Source organism: Halichoerus grypus, chromosome 8 (genome assembly GCF_964656455.1).
Source record: "Halichoerus grypus chromosome 8, mHalGry1.hap1.1, whole genome shotgun sequence".
Classification (NCBI taxonomy): Eukaryota; Metazoa; Chordata; class Mammalia; order Carnivora; family Phocidae; genus Halichoerus; species Halichoerus grypus.
Window position 1 is genome coordinate 126,514,987 of NC_135719.1, and position 25,355 is coordinate 126,540,341.

The following is a 25,355-nucleotide window of genomic DNA, read 5'->3' on the forward strand; positions in this document are numbered from 1 at the left end:
GCAACAAACATTTCCAATTCCTGAAGTCAGGAATCTGGGAACAGCATAGCTGGGTGGTTCAGGTTCAGACTCTTTTATATTGTTCCAAATTGTTGGCCCTGGCTACAGTTGTTTCAAGGCACAAATGGGGCTGGGCTGAAGGATCCACTTCCAAGCTCAGAGGGCTGTTGGCAGATTTCAATTCCTTCTAAGCTGTTGGACTGAGAGTCTCAGTTTCTTTCCATGTGGGCCCCTCCACAGAGCTCTTAGTGTCCTCAAGACACGGGAGTTGGCTTTTCCCTAGAGGGAATGATTTGAGAGAGCAGGAGAGAGAGTGAGAGAGTCTGCCAGCCCTCACTGAGTGCCCAAGATGGAAGCCACAGTCTTTTATAACCTAATCTCAGAAGTGGCCTACCATTACTTCTGCCTATGCTGTTGGTTACACAGATCGACCAGGGTGGGAAATACCAGGCGACTGGGATCATTGGAAGTCATCTGGGATCACTGGGCGTCATCTAACAGTCGTTACCACAGATGTCTCCCCATCTTCTGATATTTTTTCTGAGTTAATATGAAGGTAGTTTGAGGAATGGTATTCTCGGAGTAATATTTCCCCAGAATTTGGGGGAATGTTTTTACTTTGATTTCAAAGGAAGAGCATTTAGGAGGAACTCAAATGGCAAGCAAGGGTATAGATCACTGAGATGATATTTTGTTGTATCTTAAGTATGTATACTGAAGATGAATGTTTATTTTTAAAATTCACGATATGGCATTAAGAGGGAGAGCTTTTTTTTGTTTTGTTTTCTTTTTTTAAGATTATTTTAGAGAGAGGGAAAGAGTGCAGGGGGGAGAGGGGGAGGGAGAGAGAAACCCAAGCATATGCCGTGCTGAGCACGGAGCCTGGAACCCAACGTGGGGCTCAGTCTCAGGACCGTGAGATCACAGCCTGAGCCGAAACCAAGAGTGGGATGCTTAACCGACTGTGCCACCAAGGTGCCTCAAGAGGGAGAGCTTTTTCAAAGTGAGTTCCTGATTAGTTTTCTTGGTATCAGCATGTTTGATGCATTTTTAGTTGATACGCAGTATAGTCAGAGCACAGCTAGAGCTTCCTCTGTGTCTGAATGTTTTAAGTAGCAAAAAGCAAAGAAACACTCTTTCCCAAGTTCAATTAATCTCTTAGCATTTTCAGGAGAATGAAAATGAGAAATGCTGAATTGAAAAGTATCTCATGAAGAGGGAAACGTGGAATTACTTGGTAAATGAATCTCTCTGTACCATCTGTGTTTTGATGACTGTTCAATGAGCACATGGGCTTTGGAGATACACCACCCTGGCTATGATGCTTATTTGCTGTGCAATGTTGGGCAAGTTGCTTGACCTCTCTAAGCCTCACTCCTTCATTTGTAATATGAGGTTCGCATAGTTACCTCGGAGAGATTTGGGGAGAGGAAATGTAATAACAAATATAAAGTACTTAGTACTTTGCTGGGCCTGTAGTAGACTTAACTCGTATCAGTAATTAACAGTAGCCTTCTATATTAATAATTTTCTTAAACTCAATTCAAGTACCAAACTCCTTCTTGAGACACTTGTAGTTTGGATATCTGCTCAGGGCTGTGTCTGCCTCTCTTGGATGAAACCCAGGGAAAATACTAGATTTCATAGGCCACATTTATTTTTCCATTCCAAAATGAAAATAGATTCGAGTCCCATAGAATTTTTTTTCTTTATGGAAGCATAATTGAGAGTCCTATAGAATTGACATTACTATTTTAATAAAAAGACTCTCAGGAAGTTACTACTATTAACTTCTAAAATAATAATATCAGGACACATACAAGAATTAGCACCCTAGATGTAGCTTTTGAATCTTTCATCCTTTGCCTCTGTATAATGCTCTAGAATTCACAACGTGGGTTCACATGCCTCCTGTCATCACATCCTCAAAACAACCCATCCACGTCTTACATGCGGGAAATAGGATTAGAGATTGAAGTGACATGCCACGAAGGCTATAGAAGGGGAGGCAGCAGAGTTATCTGAAGGAGTTCATTCCATTTATGTAGCATTTGCTGAATGCCTGTTTTGTGCCAGCTGCTCTGCTAGGCATTGGGGACATTGAAATGAGCAACATCTTTCCCTCTTACTCTGCCTGGATCTCTCTCTTCTCTCTATGGGCTCTTCTTTCTGCCTGGGCTAGGCAGGGAGGGGCCATCTGTACTGCTTGAGTAGTTTCAGTTTACCAGTTGGCTTGAAGGTCCAGCTACCTTCTCATGATTCCTGGGATCCAGAGGCCTCAGACTCTCTGAGGCCCTGGCAAGAGAATGACACTGTTGCTACTATGGGTTGTTGACCTCTGTCCCTGAAGGCTGGTTTTATCCAGCAGAAGTGCACAGCCTCCTCTCCTCCTCTGAAGTGGTGTTTCCTTTAACATGATGCCCTGCCCACTCCATCCTGTAGCTTGTTCATCACTATAGATGAGGGTTCTCAACTTTGAGCCAGATAATTCTCTGTTGTGAGGGCTGTCCTGTGCATTGTAGGATGTTTAGCAGCATCCTGGCCTCTACCCAACAGATGCCAGTAGGATACCAACTCGCCCTCCAGTGCTCCCAAGTCCTGACAAAATGTTTCTCCAGACATTGTCAAATGACCCTGTGGGTGCAGGGTGGGGGTGAGGGTGGGTGGGGGCTATGAAGGGGGTGAAATTGCTTTGAGTTGAGAGCTACTGCTGATGTTTCTAAGTGCTGAGATAGGGTTTTCACTTCATTGACTTTGCTTTTACCAACAGGCATGAGTTTCAAATTTAGAGAACTTAGTAAGACCAAAACACTGATCTCTTCTGTAGAATAAGAATACTGTAGTTTTTAAAACTTTTTAACTGAGAGCTTTTGCTAACTTGAAAAAATACCCTTTAACTGCTCCTCTAAAGGGCAAACAGTTCATTTTCAGAATTTGGAAAGAAGAGCAGTTCAGATGATAGCATTTTAAAGTTTATACCAAGGCATATACAGTGTTTGGCTAAGAGTGTTTGCCCTGGAATTAATTATTCAAGTCACTGAGGGGTATCAGTAGTGTTTTGTTAAGCTTGATTCCTATGATAGTCTACTTCTCTGAGAGTAGATGCCATGCCCAGTCATCTGGTCTACCAAGAGTGCCTTGAATTACAGATGCCCAGGTGGGAAGGTTAGATATATAGATGTGTGATAAAACAGAAAAAGCAAAATGTTAATTGCAGTGTGTGATGTCAGTAGATGTGATGGAGTGTGAGTGGTAACTGGAACTTCTTTCAACTTTTTCATATGTTCAGAAGTTTTCATTATAAAATGGTGGCGGAGGAAAGCCTCTGGAACTGCAGGTTAGGGTGACTTCCTTTACATATCCGTTATTTCAGTTGGATGTGGTTCAGTTGCTTTTCTGACAATATTATAATAATTAGGTAACACAATTGGTGGTCTAAAACCCAGGCTTTAATTTTATTTGTGTCTTACTTAAAATGGTGGCTATGCTGCTGAATTAAGTGTGGGAACATTTTTTAGTGAAAACCACTGTAGAGAAGTGTTATATATTATTACTATTTTTACTCACAGAAGAGTGTTTTTGAGGTGTTTTCTGGCTTCTGAAATGGGGTGGTTTCCTCAGTGTCATAAGGTTGTAGGCTTGCCCACCTCCTTATTTGCAGAGAATTATTCATTGGAAAGCATTCTTCTTTCCGTTTTCACAGCCTTCTCCCGTAGTCTGGACTAGGTTTTTAATAAAATGTACACCTTTATGTTGTTACTGACATGTTTGTTTGTTAGTTTTAGTACTGGGTAGAGTGGTTTCTGGTATATGGTAAATAATAAATGCTTACTAAGTGAATGAGTGAAAGCTTAGGAGAAATGGGGGTAGGAATTCTTCCTCCTTTTTCTGTGAGAAATTTCTTATTGCCCCAATTTGGGATTGAATTTTTTGAATGATGTATAAATTATTTGTAGGATTAATACATTTTTAGAAATTTTAGAGATATTCTAGGAAGATTTTTTTTTGTATGCGAACTATTTATAGTTAGAATCATGTGAGAACAGGGAGTACAGAACAGCTCCCAAGGCAAAGATAGGAGGCATTGATGCCTCTATTGCTGCCATTTTAGGAAAAGACAAGATTTCACACCTGCTAACTTTGTGGGTTTTGTCTAGTTACTTTTTCTGAAGATTAATAAAGGGTGAGTTTCTGTCTTCCTGACTAAGCTTCGGAGCACCACAAGTAGAGTGGACGCTAAAGGTAGGATCATACTTTTTTCTTACAAAAATGAGGAGCAGAGCTTTTTCTCCTTGCCTGGTAAAAATACTCATAGCAAAAAAGTTATAAACCAATTTGAAGGTTTTGGAATAAGAAAAACATGTAGGATTCTGACATCTTTTAACTACAAAGGTGCTAAAAGAGACTTGTGTTTATTGAAAGATATGAGCTTAGTTTTAATGAAATATTAAACATTCTGTTTAATTAGCTAACTTAACATTTTATAGTTGACTAAATCGTTATTAAAGTCCCACCAATCTGATTTTTTTCAAAGAAGTCATGACCTTTGAGCCAGAAGTGAATGAAGTCTGCAGGACTGGACAACTTTGGCCTATAACTTGGAAGGGGAAATATTTGCTTCTACTTTCTAGCTAGCACTACGTTTTGGCATGCTGTATCATAGTGTTTATGTGCAGACATGCCACAAAGTTCCCACTTTTGTTTTCACCAAATTATGCTAACGATTTCTTACATACGATTAGATTTCCACAATGCAAGTCCTTCTGAGAGAGTAAATAGAATTAGCAGATGCTATCTGATGAAATAGTCATTTCCAGATACCAGTAGACTGGTGATACTTTTGTGTAATAAGCATTCTGTAAGACAGATTTTCTTTATGAAGAAAATATCTATCTCCCTTGATCATAGTCTTAAAATCCTGGTGATATTTCTGTGACATTGCCATTCCTCGAATTAACTATGTATGGAAAGCTTAGACAAGTCTAATCCAAACTTTTTCAAAAACAGTGAGTCTTCTTAAATGCTATTGACAAAAATAGGAAATGTGTGGAAGGCTTTAGTTTACCAACACCTTTCTTGATCCAGCAGATTTCTTTGAGTTTGCCCCCTTTGTTTAGAATATGAGGAGAGAGTGGAGTCCATGCAAAAAAGGATCAAGGAAGCACTGTATCTTGTAGTACTGATAGGTGACTGGAAATGAATGGGGAAAAGAACTGATAGATTTTGTAATAAAGCAAACAGGTTTAATTTTTTAATTCTAAATACTCAAGAGTAGAACTTGTAATACATGCAGAGCAGGGATCAGCAAACTTCCTCTGTAAAGGCCAGATAGTAAATATTCTAGGGATTTGTGTGCGATATGTTCAGTGTTGGAGCTACTCAACTTTGCAGTTGTAGTGTGAAAGCAGCTATCGATGATATGTAAATGAATAACTGTGGCTGTGTTCCAATAAAACTTTATTTATGGACACTGAAATTTGAATTTCATATCATTCCCACATGTCACAAAATGATTTTTTTTTTTTTTTTTACCTCCAGTCATTTAAACCATAAAAATCATTCTTAGCTCACAGGTCATTGCAAAAATAGGTGGCAGGCTATTGTTTCCTGATCCCTAAATCTCAGTTAGTGATACTGCTAACTAATAAAGTATATGACATGATGGTGGGCTAAAGTATCTGTTCCATGGCCTAATGTGCTTTTTAAGCACTCCTTACTCCACTCAAGAAGAGTTAAAAAATGTCAAATTTGCTTTATCTTTGAGGCCAGATGAGGATAATAAAGTAGTAATATGAGAGAATGTGTAGTAAGACTCAAGGGAGTTAGACCACTGATACCCTTAGGAATTTGCTAAAAGCACAAAAATAACACCATTACATTCAGCAGGCACAGTTCCTTGAACTCAGCAGTAGGAAGAGTGCAGAACTCAGTGGGGATATCTTCTGGATTTAACTACAGAGCTCTTTGAAGATTCTAAATCCATCAGAATCCAGTCATATAGTTTTGTGAGACATTTCTTGGAATGACACCTGAGAAAGTTCCCACTTACAAGTACAGAAGAAAATAAAATGGAAGAACCTTTAAAGAAATCGAGTACATTTTATTGACTCTTGCTACAGCAAACTTCTTGGATCTATTCAGAGATAAACTTAAGTGAAGAAGGCATTGCTACTTAATTTAATCAGCATTTTAAGGATTTAGTGTTGGCAAGATATTTGGAAATGTTGCAAAATACAAAATATTTTCAGATTTTTGATCCAGAAATGTAGACTGTGATTTTGCCAAGCCTATTCCTTATGCAATACGATGAGAATGTTTCTTCCTTGCTTTGGTTTCTTCCATCTTGTAGAGTAGGTGAAAAAAATTGGCTAGCGTGGAAGGAAACACTCCCATTTAAGAAAATAGTTCATACTGTAAAGAATAGAGAAATTTTCTTGAACCAGATCAGTCAAATTTAATGAAGATTAGGCAAAAGAAATGCAGCATCAGAAGAGGCAGAATCAGTTGTTAGTGATAGCTCGGGAAATGCAGCCAGTTGAACAGAATTCTATAGGGCAAAAGTTTTATTTCAGTGGGTTCAAATGGAGTTTGTTTTTATATTTTTATTTTTAACCTTCTGTTTTGAAAATGAGTGTTGTTGTACCCACTTCATATCAGCAAGACATTAAATTTAGAAAACATAACTTTGGTCATACTGACTTTTTTTCTGTTCGTGGATTTTTGTTAGCTGTTGTGTAAATGGGGAGAAAACTTGATAGATGTTAGATGTCTTAAAGTTGGATAGCTTCATTTGAAACTGAGAGTTGACAGTATTTATAAATAAAATGGGTTGATAAATGTGTAAATTTGTGGTGTTTGATATACCCAGACCGGTTGAGATTACTTCTGTGAGCCTTAATAAATAACTTTCTAATGCTAACCTAGGGTTACTTTAGATGTTTATAAAGTACTTTGAAATATAAGCAAAGGTTTTAGAGTTTTCCTTTTATTTGTTTTATGGGAAAATAAGCTCTCCTCTTTGGCCTGATTATGAAATTTACATTTGTGATTGGCTAATGAGCTGGAGTGAAATCAGGGAAACTTGGGGTGTTAGATTTGAAAATCAGAACGGGCACTGCTGTGTTTTTCACAGGAGCTGATGTGTTCTCTTGTGTTTGACTCTTTTTTCCAGTGAAACCAGCAGTGTGTGTAGCAGCAGTGACACAGGGCTCTTTACCAACGATGAAGGACGGCAAGGTAATCTTGATCCCAGCTTTGGGCTGTTGGTTCGGTATTTCTGGGGAGGTTTTAATGATTAGAGGAGTGACTCACTTGAGAATATGGTGGTTGTTTATGGCAGTGGTTCTCAAACTGTAGAGCATTTAAAGGCCACCTCTTAAAATTCCTGAGCTCCTAGAAATCAAATAGGTCTAGAGTTGGCCCCTGGAATCTGAATTTTTCATAAGTACCTGCAGTGATTTTTATGCAGGTAGTTCAGACTTTGAGAATCATTGATTAGGGGAATATAGTGTCAAGGATGGGACTTTAGGAAGTTGCTAATTTTATTAGAACCAAAAAATATCCTTCTGTATTATATTCTTTTTATTGGATATTAAGACATTCTTATTTTTACATCAGAATTTATTTTTATAACCTTATTTATAAATGAGTATAGTGTTCTAGATGAATATATTATAGAAAACATTTTCTTTATAATGTTAAAACTCCTGAAGTTTAGCATAGAACACTGTGAATAAGGCTGGTATATGTTAATTACCAGTTCTTTATCTTTATAGCCTAAACAGTAATTTGAAACTTTGTTTTATCCTGTGTACTTGCTTAGGACCACACTAATTGTGTACCAATAATAATTTCATATATCTCCTTGGGACTGTAGTTCTGATAATCTAAATAAGGGATTTGTAGATGTCTAAAGTCCCTTTTAGTTCTGAGATTCAGTGATTTTTCTTTAAGGGTTAAGTGACTGAAGGACAGAAGCACAATGGCTATATGTCCAGGTTGATCCAGATAGGCTCCCTAGTAACTGAAGGAATCCTGGGACTGTGACACTCAGGATCCAAGTTCTGATTTTGGAGAGAGATCGTGGGGCAGGGTATCTGACCCGTGCCTCAGAGTCATGGGCATGAATGGAGTTGCTGAGCTTCCTACTATAATGGAGGTTGTTGTGAGTACATTTCTATCCCTTTCTGATTCTGAGGGAGCTATAAGTCATTAGAGGCTGTGTGTGTATACTCCCAGGTAGGGTGTAGCTAAGGTCTTGATTCTTTTGTCTCATACCAGGGAAGTCTGGTTGTCTTTCCATGAATAAACTAGTGCATACTATTCAGAATTACAAATTCTGCTTTTTCTTTGCTTTTATACTGTTCTATGAAGTATCATAATGTGTCTCTCTCTCTTCTTTACGATTTTATTTATTTATTTGAGAGAGAGACAGAGATAGCGGCAGAGAGCATGAGTGGGGAAGAGAGGGAGAAGCAGGCTCCCTGCTAAGCAGGGAGCCTGACACAGGGCTCCATCCCAGGACCCAGGGATCATGACCTGCGGGGAAGGCAGACACTTAACTGACTGCGACACCCAGGCACCCCTCACAATGTGTCTTAAAGACTATGATGTATAATTATCCAGAGGTTTAAGAAAGTGTGGACAGATTAAGTGTTGGGCCTTAGGAAAATGACAGATTAAATGTTAAATGTTAAATGACAGATTAAGTGTTGAGCCTTGGGAAAAACCTTTCTACTGGTAAGGAATCTTTGGTTTATGCTGGAAGATTTTAGAATATTCTATAGCCCCAGCTTTCCTCTCTGTCTCAACTTCATGCATTCTGATGATGTTTAGATTCTTGGAGTTCTCAGCACAAAGCTATGTTATTTTCTGCTTCCATGTCTTTTTTTATGCTTGTGTCTTTGCCAGAAATCTCATCCTTACCTTTTCTTGAATGGTTGGTCATCCACCGAGACACAGTTTTCCTTTTGCCCCTCCGGGGCATATTTATGGACTGAATCAGTGGGGTCATTTGCTCTCAATTCTTACGGGGTTTGGCCAATAGGAGGCATTAGCAGAGGAGTGGAGGGAGGGAGGCGAATGATACTGAGTGTATTAGGCAAGTTTTTATCATGATAATACTGTTTAACAGCCCCAGAATTTCAGTGGTTTACCACATTTATTTCTTGTTGTGGGGCTGGGGGTTGGCTGTGGTTCAGCTGATCTAACTTGAGCTCAGCTGGTCTCTAGGCTTTAAATTAGGTTTGTATCTACTCAGCGTATCTTATCATGGGACCTCTACTAGAGGCTCTATGTGGCATGGACTTCTCTTGCTGGAAAACGTGAATGCTAAGTGACCAAACCAGAGCATACATACATATTTAAAGCTTGTGCTTGAGTCACATCTGCTAATGTTCTACTACCTAAAGCAAGTTATATGACAAGCCAGTTATCAGTGGGATGAGGAAGTATGCTCTGCCTCAAGGGGAAGGCTCTGGAATTTCATGATAAAAGGCAAAAGGCATGGATGTATTACCATAGTGAGGTAGTGAAGAGTTGGAAACAATAACGCAGTCTACCACATTGGATTGTAGCTTTCCCTGGCTCCCTTTCTGTTGGGCAGCCTTCTGTAACCTCCATTTTCTCTCTGGTCTCTGATAACCATTCTTTCTCCTTGCTGCTTCAGGTTTAGGAAGGGTAAAGATTCCCCACTGCGCTGGCTCCAGGGTGCTTCACCGTCCCTTGTTGGTTTCTGCTAATACTGTCTACACTTTTGTAAAGAGTCACTTCATTAAAGTCTCAGTTATCCCATTTAAACGTGTATGCGTTTCCTGAGGATTCCGACTGATAAACACTCAGTGTAGGTCTCATCTCCTAGAACCCTTACTCTTTCTTTCTCTATACTTAGGCTTTCTTATCACTTACCATATGATGTTATTGTTTATAGATGTGTGTCTTTTCCATTGAAGCCTTCCAAGGCAGGAATTTTTTTTTTATTATTTGAAACTACAGTGGGTAACACATTGCCTGGCATATGGTAAACTCTTTAATAATTAGTTACTGGGAAGGCCAGATAAGGGGGAAATTCTCCTTTTTCTCCCTCAAACAGAATTAGGCATAGAACCTCAGATTATAAAACAGCTAACCCTATTTTGGTTAAAGCAGGAGGAGCAGGAAGTCCGGAGCCTGACCCATCAGCCTCTTCCTTATTCTCTGGCAGTAGTCTTTTGGGGGAGCTGCTGCATCATGCATCCTAGTGAACCCAGGGTTGGGGACTACTGGTCTAGATGACTTCACAAGGTTTCCTCCAATTCAGTGAGTCCCTTTTTATATTGCCAGAAATCTTGAGTGAATGCTTAAGAACCAAAAAAATGCCATTATGGGATGCCATTAGTCTTCAGGAAATATGATCTAGCTAACTATACTGTTTTAATAAATGGCCTAAGGAATGCTTATGAATAAGAAAGGAATTAATATATTGACATGCAGAGAAACTAATCATTGTTAATTCTAAAGCCTGTCTTTAGTTCATCTTGTGTACGTGGTTTGGTGAGGGTAGTGATTCTCAAAATGTGGTCCTGAAGTCAGCTTAGCATCACTTAGGGAACTTGTTAGAAACGTAAATTTTTGATCCTTCCTGGACCAGAATCAGAAACTTTTGGGGGTGGGGCCCAGCAGTCTGTGTTCTGACGACACTTTCTGCTCCTTTTGATGTACACTGAAGTTTGAGAACCACTGTTCTAGAGAAACAGCTGTTGGTGGTGTGTTTTTATAAGGGAACACTTTGAGTAACTTTTTTACAGGCATTTTCATTTTCCCTTTTAGAGATCTCCAGCGTGAGTTAAGAGTTATCATTATCCTGGCCCATGTTAGTGGCCCATGAATCTGATACTTCATGTGCTTAACATGGCCTGAGCAGTTTTCCTTGGGATCCGGCATACATTAGAGAATGAATGCACCATGAACTCTTTAGATGTTCTTGTAGTAATTCCCTTCATCCTTGCTATTTTGAAAGGAGTATGGAGTGGCAGACCTAAAGTTATCTGTCGTACTACTTTTTGTGGGCGGGAACGAGTTCCATTGCAAACTGAGATGCTGTCATCCTAGCCAGTAGAAAGAGGTTTGAGCCAAGAGTCTGGCTATATGGGTCTAGTCTTAACTTTGTCATTGATGAAGAGTCTGGCCTTGGGCAAATGGTGTAACTTTATGACAAGCCTTGGGGGATTATATTGCTTGTCCCTGTGGTTAGTTTTTTCCTGGTTGCTTGGATTGCTAATGTCAAGATGATTTTTCTGTCCCATTAATGGGGTACCAAGGAAGAATTGAGGTATGGGTATACATTTTTAATTCACCTATTATGAGAAATGCAAATATAACATCCCTCTGGAATAGCTAGTTTTGAATCGAGAAACATTTGTGGGCTGTGAACCCCCAAGTCCATTTATACCACAGAATGGTACATAAGAGGCAACTTATTTTTGTGTTAAAGGCTTTGGAGTTAGTCAGGCTTTGGGTTCACATCTTGGCTTCATCATTTACTAACTTGATCTTGCCTTCTCTGGGCTTTAATTGCCTCATTTATAAGTTGGAATTAGTGTAGGGTTTAGAAGAGATAGCATACTGACAGATTTTTAGCATGGACCCTCATAGGTGGTAAGAGTTTAGTAAATGGTAGCTTTATTAGTTTTTTACTCTCAAAAAAAGTCCAGTGTACCACAGTATGACATTTATGTGAAACTAGTTTGATACTCTAGTTTTCATCATAATATAGATAAAAAAGAAGGTTCAAAACAATTTTTTTGTACTTTGATTTTATTTAAAAAGTATAATCAAATCTATAGCTCTGAGAAATCATCTTCCCATTTGGTTTTCCATAGAACATGTTAAAATTCCAACTTACGATACCATCTTTTTACTTTAGGGGATGATGAGCAGAGCGATTGGTTCTATGAGGGAGAATGTGTCCCAGGATTCACTGTCCCTAATCTTCTGCCGAAGTGGGCTCCTGATCATTGCCCTGAAGTAGAAAGAATGGATTCTGGACTGGATAAACTTTCTGATTCCACATTCCTTTTACCTTCTCGACCAGCTCAAAGAGGTAAGTTCTGGAGACCAAAATACACTTAACATTTTTATGGTTCTCTTTGGGGAGAATCATCCCATGGCAAGCATACTCATGCCTCTAAGCATGCATTAACTCTGAATTTTGGAGGTAGTCCAGGGATTTTTCTAGAAGATTCAAGGGTGAGTCTCAAAGCTTGAGGTTCTCCATTCGTACCTAAATCAACCCATGGAGACTCTTGGGATATCTGTTAGCAGGGCATTCCTTCAGCTTGCTATTGCCATTTGTGCCAGATTTAGGAAGCCTAGCAGCGTGTCACTGCTGCTTACCTGCTGTGAAACCGATGGGCTATGGAGTGCTCAGTGGGAGCCTGAAGTATTGGATCTTGGAAGAGAACACATTTCAGTAAGAACATTCACATACAAGGTATAATGACATTTTTTTAATTGGATGATTTTAAAATAATTCATTAAATAATTTTATTTTATTCTATTATTGTGGACTTAAACACAAGTACATCCTTTCCCTTTGCTTTTCCTTTACTTATGATATAGCAGGGTAGAGTGGAAAGAGCCTAGGACGGGGAAGGAACTGGGGTGATAATACTCTCAGGTACTGTCTTCTAGCTCTATGATAGAGTCACTTCATTTCCTTGGGACATGGGGGTCATCACTTAAAATAATTGCGGCTTTGAGCAAACTGTTTCAGAGGTTTCTTTTAGCTCTATAAATTTATGATTCTGGGGTGCCCAGTAATCAGTCAGTCAGTTATCAAGTATTTGTTGGGCATCTGTTGGTGGACAGAATTATGCCCAGAGCTGTAAACTCCTATAGCATTTTGTTATGATAAATTTGGGTGATTGAAAGGCCTTCTCAAAACAGTTGGCTCTTGGTAAAGATTATTGCCTGGCTGAAGCACATATTTGCTATCTTAATAACGTGCATCAAACATTTCAGCGACAATTTCTGAAAGTTCTTTATGGACCACTTAAAATGCACACAAATAAGAACAGGAAGAACAATTTAAAATGGCCTGTAATTCCATACCCAGAGACAGTGTCATTGATAACACTTGGGTGTGGATTCTTCCAGTTGTGTTTTTTATGTATAGAATACATACAGCAATTAGAAAAATGGGATTATACTATACAGGCTATTTCTACTATTATTCTATGACTTAAATGTTTTTGAAATAAGCATTTAATTTATAATTAGAAATTGTTGATAATGCCTTTTATTTGTGTAGTGTTTTCAGTTTATAAAGTACCTTTGCTGTGCTATTTCACTGAGTCTTCACATCAGCCCTGGATGATAGGACTGAGCGAGTGATTATCCCTCCTTTCTAGGTGAAGATGCCTAGGTCAGAGGTAAAGACACACACACTTAAGATCATACTGCAAAGACATGAGAATAATAAATCCTTGGCAAAAAGACTAGTGATAATAGTTTAAGAGTCAGTCTAGTAAGATCCTGGGGAGGAGGGCCTTTGGTGTACTAGAAGCCTACCATTGCTAATGAATCTTCTGCATTCCGTTTCTGAGGACTTTCTTCTTTTTTTTAGGGTACCATGCCCGCTTGAATCGTCTGCCTGGAGCTGCAGCTCGATGCCTCAGAAAGGGCCGAAGAAGGCTTGTTGGGAAGGTGACCGCTCTTACTGTCTCCTGGGCTCACTGGGAGACTGGGAGGACAGTATTCCCTGTGGGATTTGTGTACCTTGTTGATAAGCAAAGGTGCTGCAGAATTCCTTGGAGTAAATTAAGCCAACTGAAATATTTTGCAAGTTCACAAGAGTGAACCTTAATGGAGGCTATAAATGGATACACACATAAAAGATGAAGCTTAACTCGTACAGAAGTTTTGACAAAGCAAATACTGTTATGACAGTTTGTCTATAAATCTACAGGCCTGCTCTTGTCCCTTCTATTCTTTTGATTAACCTTATATTATTATTGTAAAAGTTAAAATACTCTTGGCTTCTTTATAACTCCTAAATTCATGAATGCTTCTTCTGTCCTCATTTTGGTCTTTTATTCTAGAATTCATTAAAAAGTAAAAAACTGGAAAGAAAACCTGTTATCAGATTTCAAAAGCTTCTCCTTGGCCACATGGGAGGACTCTCCACGTTCAGTTCTGCCTTTGTCAGGGACTGTACTGGGCACTCAGTTCATTTAGTCCTCTTAACAACCTTATAGAACAGGTGATATTCCCACTTAGCAGATGAGGAAAACTTGGGTTCAAAGAAGCTAGGTAATGTCTAATATTACCCAGATAGAAGTTGCAGAAGAGAGGATTGAACCCAGCTGTACTTCTCTTTTATCTTTTAAAATTATTAATTTTTTTGAAGATTATTTATTAGTTTGGGAGAGAGCACAAGTGGGGGGGAGGGGTAAAGGGAGAGGGATGAGCAGACTCCTCCTGAGCAGGGAACCGCTCGATCCCAGGATTCTGGGATCATGACTTGAGCCGAAGGCAGACACTTAACTGACTCACCCAGGTGCCCCTAAAAATTACTTTAATTTTTTACTCTAGCTTTGAGATTGAAGGTAGGTTAAGCCTGGGGCTCATACCTAGTTAGAGAGGATGGTGGTGGGCAAAGGGCAATTTCAGAGCATTAATGTGTTCACTGCATAAACATTTAGAATGCCTGCTATGTGTCCGGCTCTGTGCCAGGCTAGGTACATAGTGATCACAGCCACAGCCTGGCTACCCTCAGGGGGCTCCTGTTTTGTAGTTGAAATAAGGAACCGTTTTCTGAAATTTTAGCTATGTAAAAGAAATGAAGCTATTTATTTCCAGGTGAACTCAGATATTTTTAATCTTTAAATTCAATTTCAAATCTCTTAATTAGAAAGACATTTGATTATTGGAAGAATGATACCTTTTTCTTTTGCCTCATTGATTTCACAGACATTAAAATGCTGCTTTCACTGTTCTGGGAGCTTATTCTTAGTTAACAGGACAGCTAATAGGGTAGGAATACGTAAGGTGGAGGGAGGCAGGAGGTTGGGAATAGGGAACAAAGAGATGGTTTTACTTTTTCTCTTTGTCAGTTAGACTTGAAAGATAATGTTCTACCTACTATCTACCTTACTTTGTTTCAGCTCCTGTAAAATAAGAGCCTTCCACTTCCATGGAAGTAAATCAGTTCGTCTTGAAGGCTCCCTTTAGCTTGCCTGGAAGGAAACTCTAGGGCCTATTGGATGTGCGTCTAAGAATTTCAAATGAATAGGATAATATTTACTTGTTTAATTCATCTTCATCACCTTAAAGGGATATTTGTCATTTGTAGCAGAGGTCAATGTTCTGCCCCCCTTCTTTCCCTTCCCCCACCTCTCTTCTCTTTTTCTAAATTGTAATCATAAATAATGAGTTTCATTCACAGCTCCCTGCCAGCGAGCTGCTAATTACGCAAAGTACTGCTTGTAATTTACACAGTAATAAACTGTAAATTTAAACATTACGGCACTTTAAGTTAATAATTTTTCTGCAGTAACAAATAGCTCATTTTTCACCCGTCCTTTCCCTTGGCCCCGCTATTATGGCTGTGTCTGTGACCAGGAGGCATGTGTGTAATGGATGAAGAATGTGAAGAATACAGTATGTGAAACCTTTTCATTTAGCGCCACTCCCGCCCAGAATCTGACCTCAAATTAATTTTTCTATAGTCAATTGTACCCTAATATTTTAGGCTAATCCACACACATAAATGAATACCGATCATAATATTTGCCCAGTAACAAATGTGTTTGAGTAACAGCCTTCACATTCTTGGCATTCATGCCCGTGACTTACGCGTGCTCATCTTAACATTTACTCTGATGTGCGTAACTCTTATTCATGTACCATTGGTGCGCTTCCCCAGGTACTGTGATAGACATTCATTGTAAATGTACTCAAGTTAAGTAAAGGGTGAGTGCCTTGTGCCATTTTTCAATTTTTTGGAGATGATTAGTTAGTTTCTGAATTGCTTGTGGTGTTATGGGTAAGATTTCATATTACAGTCTTAAGAACCCTAAATTTAAGAACCAATTTGTATAAACTTCTGTTTTACTTTAAGAGATGATGCTTAAGAGATAAGACAGGGTAACAGTTTTTGTAAGTTACAAAATTCCTTTAATATGTATACATTTATTCAGCAGATGTTAGGTGTTACCAGTGAGGACTGGGTAAATTTCCCATTATGAAGGCTGTTGGGGCTGTAATCGTATGATCTGGGGAGGTTGGTGTGCAGCCTGTTAAGTTCTGTATACTTTAATAACTCACTATTAAAATGCTATTTATAGTAAACAAGGTTTGTAATGACTTTTTTGGAACACTAGAGAAAAATAAGTCTAGAATAACGTAACACTTTTAAGATAGATTCCCATAAAAAGAAATAAACTTGCTGTTGGATTTTAAGATTGACATTTGACATGTGCCTTTGAGGTCGCTGGCACAGGTATGGGAAAGTGTGAACTTGATATCAGATCATACTTTATTTGTTTCTGTGGTTAGATGACACTCTTATCTTCCTTGCCTTTGCAGGAGACCAGCATAAGTACTGAGAGAATAGGCCACATCATTAGTGACCCTCGGCAGAAGGAGTAAGTGCTTATATATTTACTCATTATCCTAGCCCATTCCTTGGAGTAGGAGGCAGGGGGAGGTTTTACGAAGGAACCTAGAAATCTGAGCTGAATGAGATCTTGAAGATTTGTACTTTACAACAGTTAACATGGCTAATGCTCTAATCTCATGAGAGTGATTTTTTTTTCCTTTCTAGACTAATTTTTATTTCTTTGCTGTCTATATGTATAGATGCTGCTTTATAAAAGTAGCCTCCAATTAGGATGTTACTATTTATTTATTTATATTGATTGGGATTGATGTATAACTTTACATAAGTTTCAGGTGTACAACATTGTAATTCAATATTTGTGTCCACTACAAAGTGATCATCACCATAAATCTAGGTGCCATACTTCAGCTTGAAATGGAGCCCTTTCACCCACCCCTCAACCCCCTTCTCTCTGGGAACCACCAATCCATTCCTTGTATCTATGAGTTTGTTTTGTTTTGTTTTATTCTTTCATTTGTTTTGTTTTTAGCTTCCACATATAAATGCTATCATACGGTATTTGTCTTCTCTCTCTGACTTACTCATTTAACCTAATCCCTCAGAGTTCATCCATGTTGTCACAAATGGCAAGATTTCCTTCTCTTTTATGATGGAGTAGTATTCCATTGTGTGTATGTATATTTATGTATACACCACATGTTCTTTATCCGTTGATGGACACTTAGGTTGTTTCCATATCTTGGCCATTGTAAATAATGCTTCAGTGAACATAGAGGTGTATATGTCTTTTCAAGTTGGTGTTTTCATATTCCTTGGATAAATATGCAGAAGTGGAATAGCTGGATCATATGATAGATCTATTTTTAATTTTTTGAGGAATCTCCATACTATTTTCCAGAGTGGCTGTACCAGTTTACATTCCCACCAACAGTGTACTAAGATTCCCTTTTCTTCACATCCTCAACAACACTTGTTATTTCTTGTTTTGTTGATAATAGCCATTTTAACAGGTGTGAGGTGATACCTCATTGTGGTTTTGATTTTCATTTCTCTGAAATTAGTGATATTGAGCATCTTTTCATGTGCCTGTGGGCCTATATGTCTTTGGGGAAATGTCCTTCACGCCCTCTGCCCATATTTTAATTGGATTGTTTGGGGTTTTTTGTTGTTGAGTTATATGAGTTCTTTATATATTTTGGATGTTAATCCTTTATCTGATACATGATTTGCAGTATCTTCTCCCATTCAATAGGTTGCATTTTTGTTTTATTGATAATTTCCTTTGCTGCACAGAAGCTTTTTAGTCTGATGTCCCATTTATTTTTGTTTTGTTTCCCTTGCCTTTGGAGTCAGACAAGCCCCCCCCCCCCCAAAAAAAAATCAAAAGAGACCCATGACAAGAGGCTTACCACCTATGTGTTCTTCTAGGAATTTTATGCTTTCAAGTTCTACATTCAAGTCCTTAATCCATTTATTTTGAATTAATTTTTGTGTATGGTATAAGATCGTGATCTAGTTTTCTTCTTTTGTATGTGACTGTTCAGTTTTCCCAACATCACTTATTGAAGAGACTGTCTTTTCCCCATTGTATATTCTGGCCTCTTTTGTAAATTAATTGACCATATTTGCATGGGCTCTCTCTTCTGTTCCATTAATCTGTGTGTCTGTTTTTATGCCCATACCTTAGTATTTTGGTTACTATAGCTTTGTAGTATAATTGGAAACCAGGGAGCATGATACCTCCAGCTTTGTTCTTTCTCAAGATTGCTGTGGGTATTCGGGGTCTTTTGTGGTTCCATACAAATTTTTAGAATTATTTGTTCTAGTCCTGTAAAGTATGCCATTGGGACTTGAATCTGTAGGTTGCTTTGGGTAGTATGGACAGTTTAACAGTGTTAATTCTTCCAGTCCATGAGCATGGAATATCTTTCCATTTATTTGTGTCTTCAGTTTCTTTCATCAGTGTCTTGTAGTTTTCAGTGTCCAGGTCTTTCACCTCCTCTGTTAAATTTATTCCTGGGTGTTTTATTCTTTTTAATATAATTGTAAATGGGCCTATTTTCTCATTTCTCTTTCTGATAGTTCATTATTAGTGTAGAGAAACACAACAGATTCTGTACATTGATTTTGTATCCTGCAGCTTTGCTGAATTCATTTATCAGTTCTAACAGTTTTTTGATGGAGTCCTTAGGGTTTTCTATGTATGGTATCATGTCATCTGCAAACTGATAGTTTTACTTCTTCCTTTACAGAATGTTATATTTTAAGCTAATTTTTCTGTCTCTTAAAATTTTTTTTGTTCAAAATGCCTCTGTATTCTCCTCTAGGCTGCTTTTCCCATTTTTAGACCTCTGTCTAGAGAAATATCTTTTTGTCTTCACTACTGTGGACATGCAACTGGAAAGCCTGTGTTATAGGAAAAGTATTCCCCCCCTTTCTTGTGACAGCCTTGTCCCCTAACATGATTGGCTATTCGATGTCTCCTGTGTGCTTCATGGTTAATATCTAGTTGTGATCCTATACTCGTTAGCCTGGTCAAATTTGTCGTTTGTGAGTATGTTTTGTGTTCTTGTTGAATTTGGGGATCCTGTTGTCACTACACAGGTGAGAGTATTTTGGTGGGTTTGTTTTTAGAGAGTCCAGTGTTTTACATTTCATTATAAGGCTTTTTCCTTTGAAGAGTTATTTTTCACAAAAAACGTTTGTATACATTTACCATCCCTTTCCTTTTCTCCTCCAGTTCCTTCTTTTCACCAGTTCTTTCTTCATCTTCACTTGGTTACCCCAGCATCTTTTTTTCTGCTCCTCCTCTATAATTTCCAATTGCTTCTTTTATTGTTTTCTTTCTGTTGTTCTCTCCTTCTCTTTAGTTTCTGGTTACCGTCAGCTGGGAAAAGAGAACGAAATCAGGTAAGATCGCTTTTCTTTGTCATCTTTATTTTATCATTTGATTTCCTTTTCTTTAGAAAGAATAAAGCATTGGCTTCTGATTTTCCTCACATTTCTGCTTGTGCACATGAGGTAAGGTCCTATGTTATGGTTTTTTTAGAGGACTGTTGTCTAAGATTATCTGATACTATAAGAACTGTAGCTAATTCCCTTTTTTAGGTTCAACTGTGGTGTTTTTTTTTCTGTTTATTACTTGTAATGCATATTTCATAGGGATCCTATTTTTATTTTAGTTTTGAACTTTGCAGTAAGAAATCAGAATGAACCTCATTGGTTTATGGTTCAGTTCAGCACCAGCATCGTATACTGAGAAGTACAGTGGTGAGACCTGAGCATAAGAAACAGGAGGGAGGGCTGCTGGGAGTGAGCCTTGCCCTCTTAGTCTCTTAGTCTCTTCCCTGGCTACCCCTGGAGAGGGCCCTTGGCAAATCTAGGCCTTTATAGGGGTCATAATTTAAAAATTACTGACGGTGGCTATCAGTATGTTCCTTTAATGTTTGAAGCTTTTGATTTTTGTGGGGATAGAGGTTGCTTTATCTCGATTAGGTATAAAATAGGTGAAGACTGGTAGGTAGAAATCTCAGGCGTCCTGTTGCTCAGCGGTTTTTATTTTGTGTTTTGACTCCTTAGGACTTACTAAATTGATGTACAGTTTAGACTTGGAACCTTCCTTTTGAAGTTACTATTTCAAAATGAACTAGAGCAGTGGCACACCTAACTGGTGTGTGCTTATGAGATGATTTTAGATGGTGTGTGGACATATGATTGATTATTACTTTAAGTTATAATTTGTATTAGAAAAAAAAAATCATTCTATCAATCTTGTTGTTCCATAGAAAGAGTAAGGACAAGGTTGAGTAAAAATAATTGGTATGAAGAAAAATAGTGAGTAAATATAGTGCAGGTGGTGGGCAGATACAAAGTCATTAAGGTGGTATGTGAGAGACAGGAAGCCAGGGTACTGATTATGTTGCATCAGAGGATCGAGAGGCAGAAGAGGGCCTATGGTGATCATCTAGTCCAGATCTGTTACTTACAAATAAGAGTTAAACGATTTGCCCAGAGTCAGACTTCTTTGTAGGTTCTTTTGAAATTACCATTTAGAGTTCCGGTCTTAAGATATATTTAGTACTGAAATTTGGGGGAAGGATTATTTATTCTGGGAGAAGTCCCTAGAAAGCTAGAAAACAGAAAGTAAGGTATTTCTTCTATATTGTATCCGAGTTTGACCCTCACAACCACCTTTTGAGATAAATAGAAGTTTTACAGAAGAGAAATTGGAATTATAAACTGAAAGCAGTATTTAATTTAGCCCCCACAGCAATCCTGTAAAATAGGTAAGATAAGCAGTGCATCCATTATACAGATGAGGATAGTAAAGCTCAGAAAGTAGTAGTTTTTAATGTATGGCAACTCAGGGATAGACTGGAATTAAATGTTAGGTATTCTTAATCTAGTTCTGTTTCTACTAACAACGGCTGCTGGTATGTGTTAACCAGTTATTTACTGGAAACATTGACCAGGATAAGGAAATAAAAAAGTAATTTCATGCTAGTTTTCTTAGGAACAAGGGCTAATAATCAATAGCGTAGGTTCCTGTTATGTCAAATAGAAAGTACTATCTTCTACCATTTAAGTAATTGTCATGTATTAGAAGTTTTTAAAAATTGTTATTTACCAAGGAATAGCCTTTTTTGAGGTGTGTGGGATCAGTATGCTATATTCATGGTTGCAACTTTACTGAATGGTGTCTGCGATATGGTAAAAGAGTCAAACGGTCAAAGGGGCAAAGGAATCAAACAGCAGGCCACTCTAGGATCAGGTCTTTTTCATATAAGCTTTTCTAAAATAATCTCATTTATTCCTGCAGTTTAATCCCCTGTCTCCCCTTTACTCCTTGGATGTTCTCACTGACGCTTCTCACCGAAGATGTTCACCAGCACACTGCTCTGCCAGGTAATTGTCTTCTGGTGGCGGTTTCCTTCCAGACAATACCCTTTCCTTTATAACACTCTTCAAGTTATAAAGTATATTTGTATATAATATCCAATTTGATCTTTCAACAACCTTTAGAGACCAGTAGATGTTTTACAGATACAGAAACCAAGGCAGTGTTGAAGTATCTTTCCTATGATCACATGGCTAGTATGTGATTTAAGTCGCAACTGTGACCTAAGTCTTCTGACTTGTATTAGAGCATGGATTTTTTTTTTGTTTTTTTGACAATATGGGGCTTGAATTCACAACCCTGAGATCAAGACCTGAGCTGAAATCAAGAGTCAGATGCTTAACCAGCTGAGCCACCCAAGTGCCCCTATGTCTTCTGACTTGTATTTCCTATTTCTTCGGCTAAAAGCCCCATCTTCAAAGAACATTACTAATGGTCCTTGCCTTGACCTGCAAAATTCTGCGTAATTTGCCTTCTGCCTGCATGTCCAGCCTCCTTTCCTATACTTCTTTCTCCTCACTAGGGTAGAGAGGTCCAGCTGTGCCAGGGATCTCAGCTCCATTTTGTTCATCAAAAATAGCAACCCTTTTCTGCCCCTGAACCTTCACACTTGTTCCCTTTGTCTGGAGTCCCATGCTAAGCCTCTTCTCACGGTTGGCTACTTCTCATCTCAACTCAGAGAGGACCTCTCAGACCATCCTATCTAAAGGGGCCACCTCCACTGCTCTCTGCTCATCGATTTTTTTCCCCTAAAGCTTTATCACAGTCTATAATGAATATGCTTGTTGGGTTCCCCCCCCACAACTTTTTTCTCCTGTCTCACTAGGATATAAGCTTCATAGTGTGGGGACTTTGTTTTGTCTTGTTCCCTGATAATATTCCCAGCACCTAACATAGTGTCTGGCACTTACTAGACATTCGGTATGTATTTGTTAGATGAGTCCTTTGCCAGTGTGGCAGAGTGAATCCTGCATTTTTCAATAGAAATTCTCTGGAGTTAGATGACATGGGAAGTAAACATGATGTTATTGGTAGCATCCCCTAGCAGGGTTATTGTGCACAAAGGAGGAGCTGATAGGCTGAACCATAGAACTTTTATTATTTCTAGTGGCACAAAGGATTTCTTTCCAAGGTTCTGATGTGGTGGGGTTTTTTTTGTTTTTTGTTTTCCTTTTGTTAATTCATTCCTAAGTGGATATGTTCATAGATTGGTGTGCAAGCACAGGAAATTATCCCTTCACAGATCCAATGAGAACTTCCACTATGGGCTGTCATAATAAATTCTGCCCCATAACCTGTTGCCAACTGCCAAACCTTCTACTGGACAAGTAGTAATAAAGTAATAAATTACTTCTATAAGGCCTTCTCTTCAGTAGTGTGCTGTTTGTTCATCATTCACTCACTCAGCACTTGCTGACTCCGTACTGTGCACCAGACTCTTTGTTCAGCTACTACTCTCAGGAGCTTCCATTCTCTTGAGAAAGCCAGGCATGGAAATCAGCAGTACAGTGTAAAGTGACAGGTGTGTAAAAATGTACACCAGAATGATACAAAGCCCAGAAGAGAGGCTCGGGGAAGTTTTCTTAGGGGTGGTGATTCTCAAGCTGTCTTGAAAGACCCAAGATTTCAATGCATAGGAAAGCAGTCCTCCAGCTTTTTGTCTTAATCCCATGTGAAATAATGGCTGTGTATACTCTTTGGGAAGATTATATGAATAGCACCATATCCTATCAGATGCAGAAAGTGGATTCTTTGCCCTCCTCCCTTTACCTCTGTTACCTAAAGCTGTGCCTTTACTGTGCTGAGATCAGTATCCATGCTTTTATCAGGTTTCCTGTTGCTTCTAAAGCCTCATCCTGACTGGAGTGGGCGTCAGCTTTTTGTTTCGTTATGTATCTTACTATCCACGTCATTGTCTTCGTTCTCCTGCTGGCGGGGCTTGTGGTCAGACTTGGAAATGTAAGAAAGTCTAGGCTGTGCTTCTAGTGCAGTCAGCTCTAGGGAAATACTGCTTATTGCTTTAGACCATTGCTACAAACAAGGTGAGAGAATGTGGACAATTCTAGCTCATCTTTGTCCTTCTAGATGTCATTCCCAGGGCAGTGGATACAGAGTGGCTTGCATTCTTTGGGGGTAGGGGATTACTTTTTTTTTTTAAGGTTTTATTTATGTATTTATTTATTTATTTATTTGACAGAGACCTAGAGAGAGAGCACAGATAGGCAGAGCGGCAGGCAGAGGGAGAGGGAGAAGCAGGCTCTCTGTGGAGCAGGGAGCCCGACACAGGGCTCGATCCCAGGACCCTGGGATCACGACCTGAGCCGAAGGCAGCCGCTTAACCGACTGAGCCACCCAGGCGCCCCGGGGAAGCCATTTTTTAAATTTCAGTTTATCTGATCCTTAAAAAATGGTTTTTTGTTGTAATTGTACATAGAGACATCCAGTAGCACATATTTTTGTTTTATGTATATGTATTGCATACATAAAGGGTGTTTGTGCAAATGTTTTACTCACGAGGGAGCAGTCAATAAAGTTTGGCAACCATGGCTCTGTGGGAAATGGTCCGCACAAGCGACCTCTAAGCAATTTTTAGAAAATGTGGGTGATGAAACCCTGAGCCCTCAGGGCATCCTCCCACTCCTTTGAAGTTGGGGAGGGGGGTGGTCCCTGCCCAGCAAGGGGTCAGTTGAGAAGGAGCCATTTAGCTCGGGTGTGGCTGAAGGATAAGATGGGCTTCGGAGCTGGATGGTTGGCTTTGCAGAGTGGACACTGTTTAACAAAGCCTGGTGTCTAGCAAGGAATGTTAAAGAGCCATGGTGGCAGGGAAAAGGCAGGTGAATGACTGTATTAAAAACTGTTTCGAATGGAAATTTTATCTTTTTCTTGTTCCATTTTATTTGTAGTAGGAAAAGATTTCTTTCAAAGCGTCTGGGCAGCCTTGGGAATTTCACACCTATCATTAGAACGGGGGGGGGGTGTGTGTGTGTGTGTGTGTGTGTGTGTGTGTGTGTGTGTGTGTGGTGACTATGTTATCATTAGTGGTATAATTTTATTTTGCAAAGAGAGAAGTGTTTCCTGTTTTATCACAGCTTTCCCCGAGGAGGGCTGGTGTATTAATTTGCTGTATTGCCTCCTGGCTGTTCCCAGGCTGTTTTTCCTCTTCATCATGGAATTTTTAATGGCCCTGGTGCCTCTTGGGAAGCATGTGAGGAAGAGTTCCTCAGGGAGTGCTTCCCTTTTTTCACATGCCTATAATTACTCTCCTTTAAGAGCACAAAGAGTTTGATAATCATGCCTGAACTGTGAAGGTTTCCTCTTGTTGGGTTACTGAGCTGAGGCTGCTTCCTGCCTGGACATCCCTGTTCCGCTGACTGGAACACTCAGCTGCAGGAGACTGAGGACCCCTCAACCACTCTCTCACTGCTGGAGCCAGTCAGCTCTGGTTCTCACAGTGAGGCCTGGGGCTCACTGGGGGGGCATGAGTGACCTCAGGGACTCTCATGTTCAGTGTTTAATTGCTATAAACAAGGAAATGATGGGACCGTGATTTTAAGAGAACACTTTATTGATGTATCATTTTAATACAGCCCCAGATGGCAGGTGCAATGGATGGGCAAGGGAGTCTTTGTGGTCTTTGTACCACCTAATAGATTTGTGGGTTATGAGGTTTTCAGAACTACCACTCTAGAAATACTTAAATTTGATGTTTTTCAGCTCTCACTGCACTTTTGAATCACCTGAGAAGCTATAAAAATATAGCCATGCTGAGCCCCACTCCAAAGATTCTGACTTAACTGATCTGGGATGAGGCCCAAGCATTGGCATTATTTTTAAGTTCCCAGGTGACTCTAATACACA

At 39.1% G+C, this 25,355-nt stretch overlaps 1 protein-coding gene across 4 annotated transcripts in view; it reads left to right on the forward strand.

The window, feature by feature from the left end:
- Positions 1–25,355, forward strand: part of GPATCH2L (G-patch domain containing 2 like) — a 54,906-nt gene that overhangs the window by 10,350 nt on the left and 19,201 nt on the right. For 2 of the 4 annotated variants that reach the window (XM_036068553.2, XM_078053999.1), the window contains exons 3-8: positions 7,172–7,236; positions 11,903–12,079; positions 13,604–13,683; positions 16,567–16,625; positions 19,567–19,621; positions 21,420–21,505. In XM_036068553.2, coding sequence (XP_035924446.1) covers positions 7,172–7,236; positions 11,903–12,079; positions 13,604–13,683; positions 16,567–16,625; positions 19,567–19,621; positions 21,420–21,505 — 522 coding nt within the window. Of the gene's footprint in view, positions 1–7,171; positions 7,237–11,902; positions 12,080–12,336; positions 12,459–13,603; positions 13,684–16,566; positions 16,626–19,470; positions 19,511–19,566; positions 19,622–21,419; positions 21,506–25,355 lie in introns of those variants that run through there. The other 2 variants (XM_036068555.2, XM_078054001.1) reach the window with 2 other exon arrangements.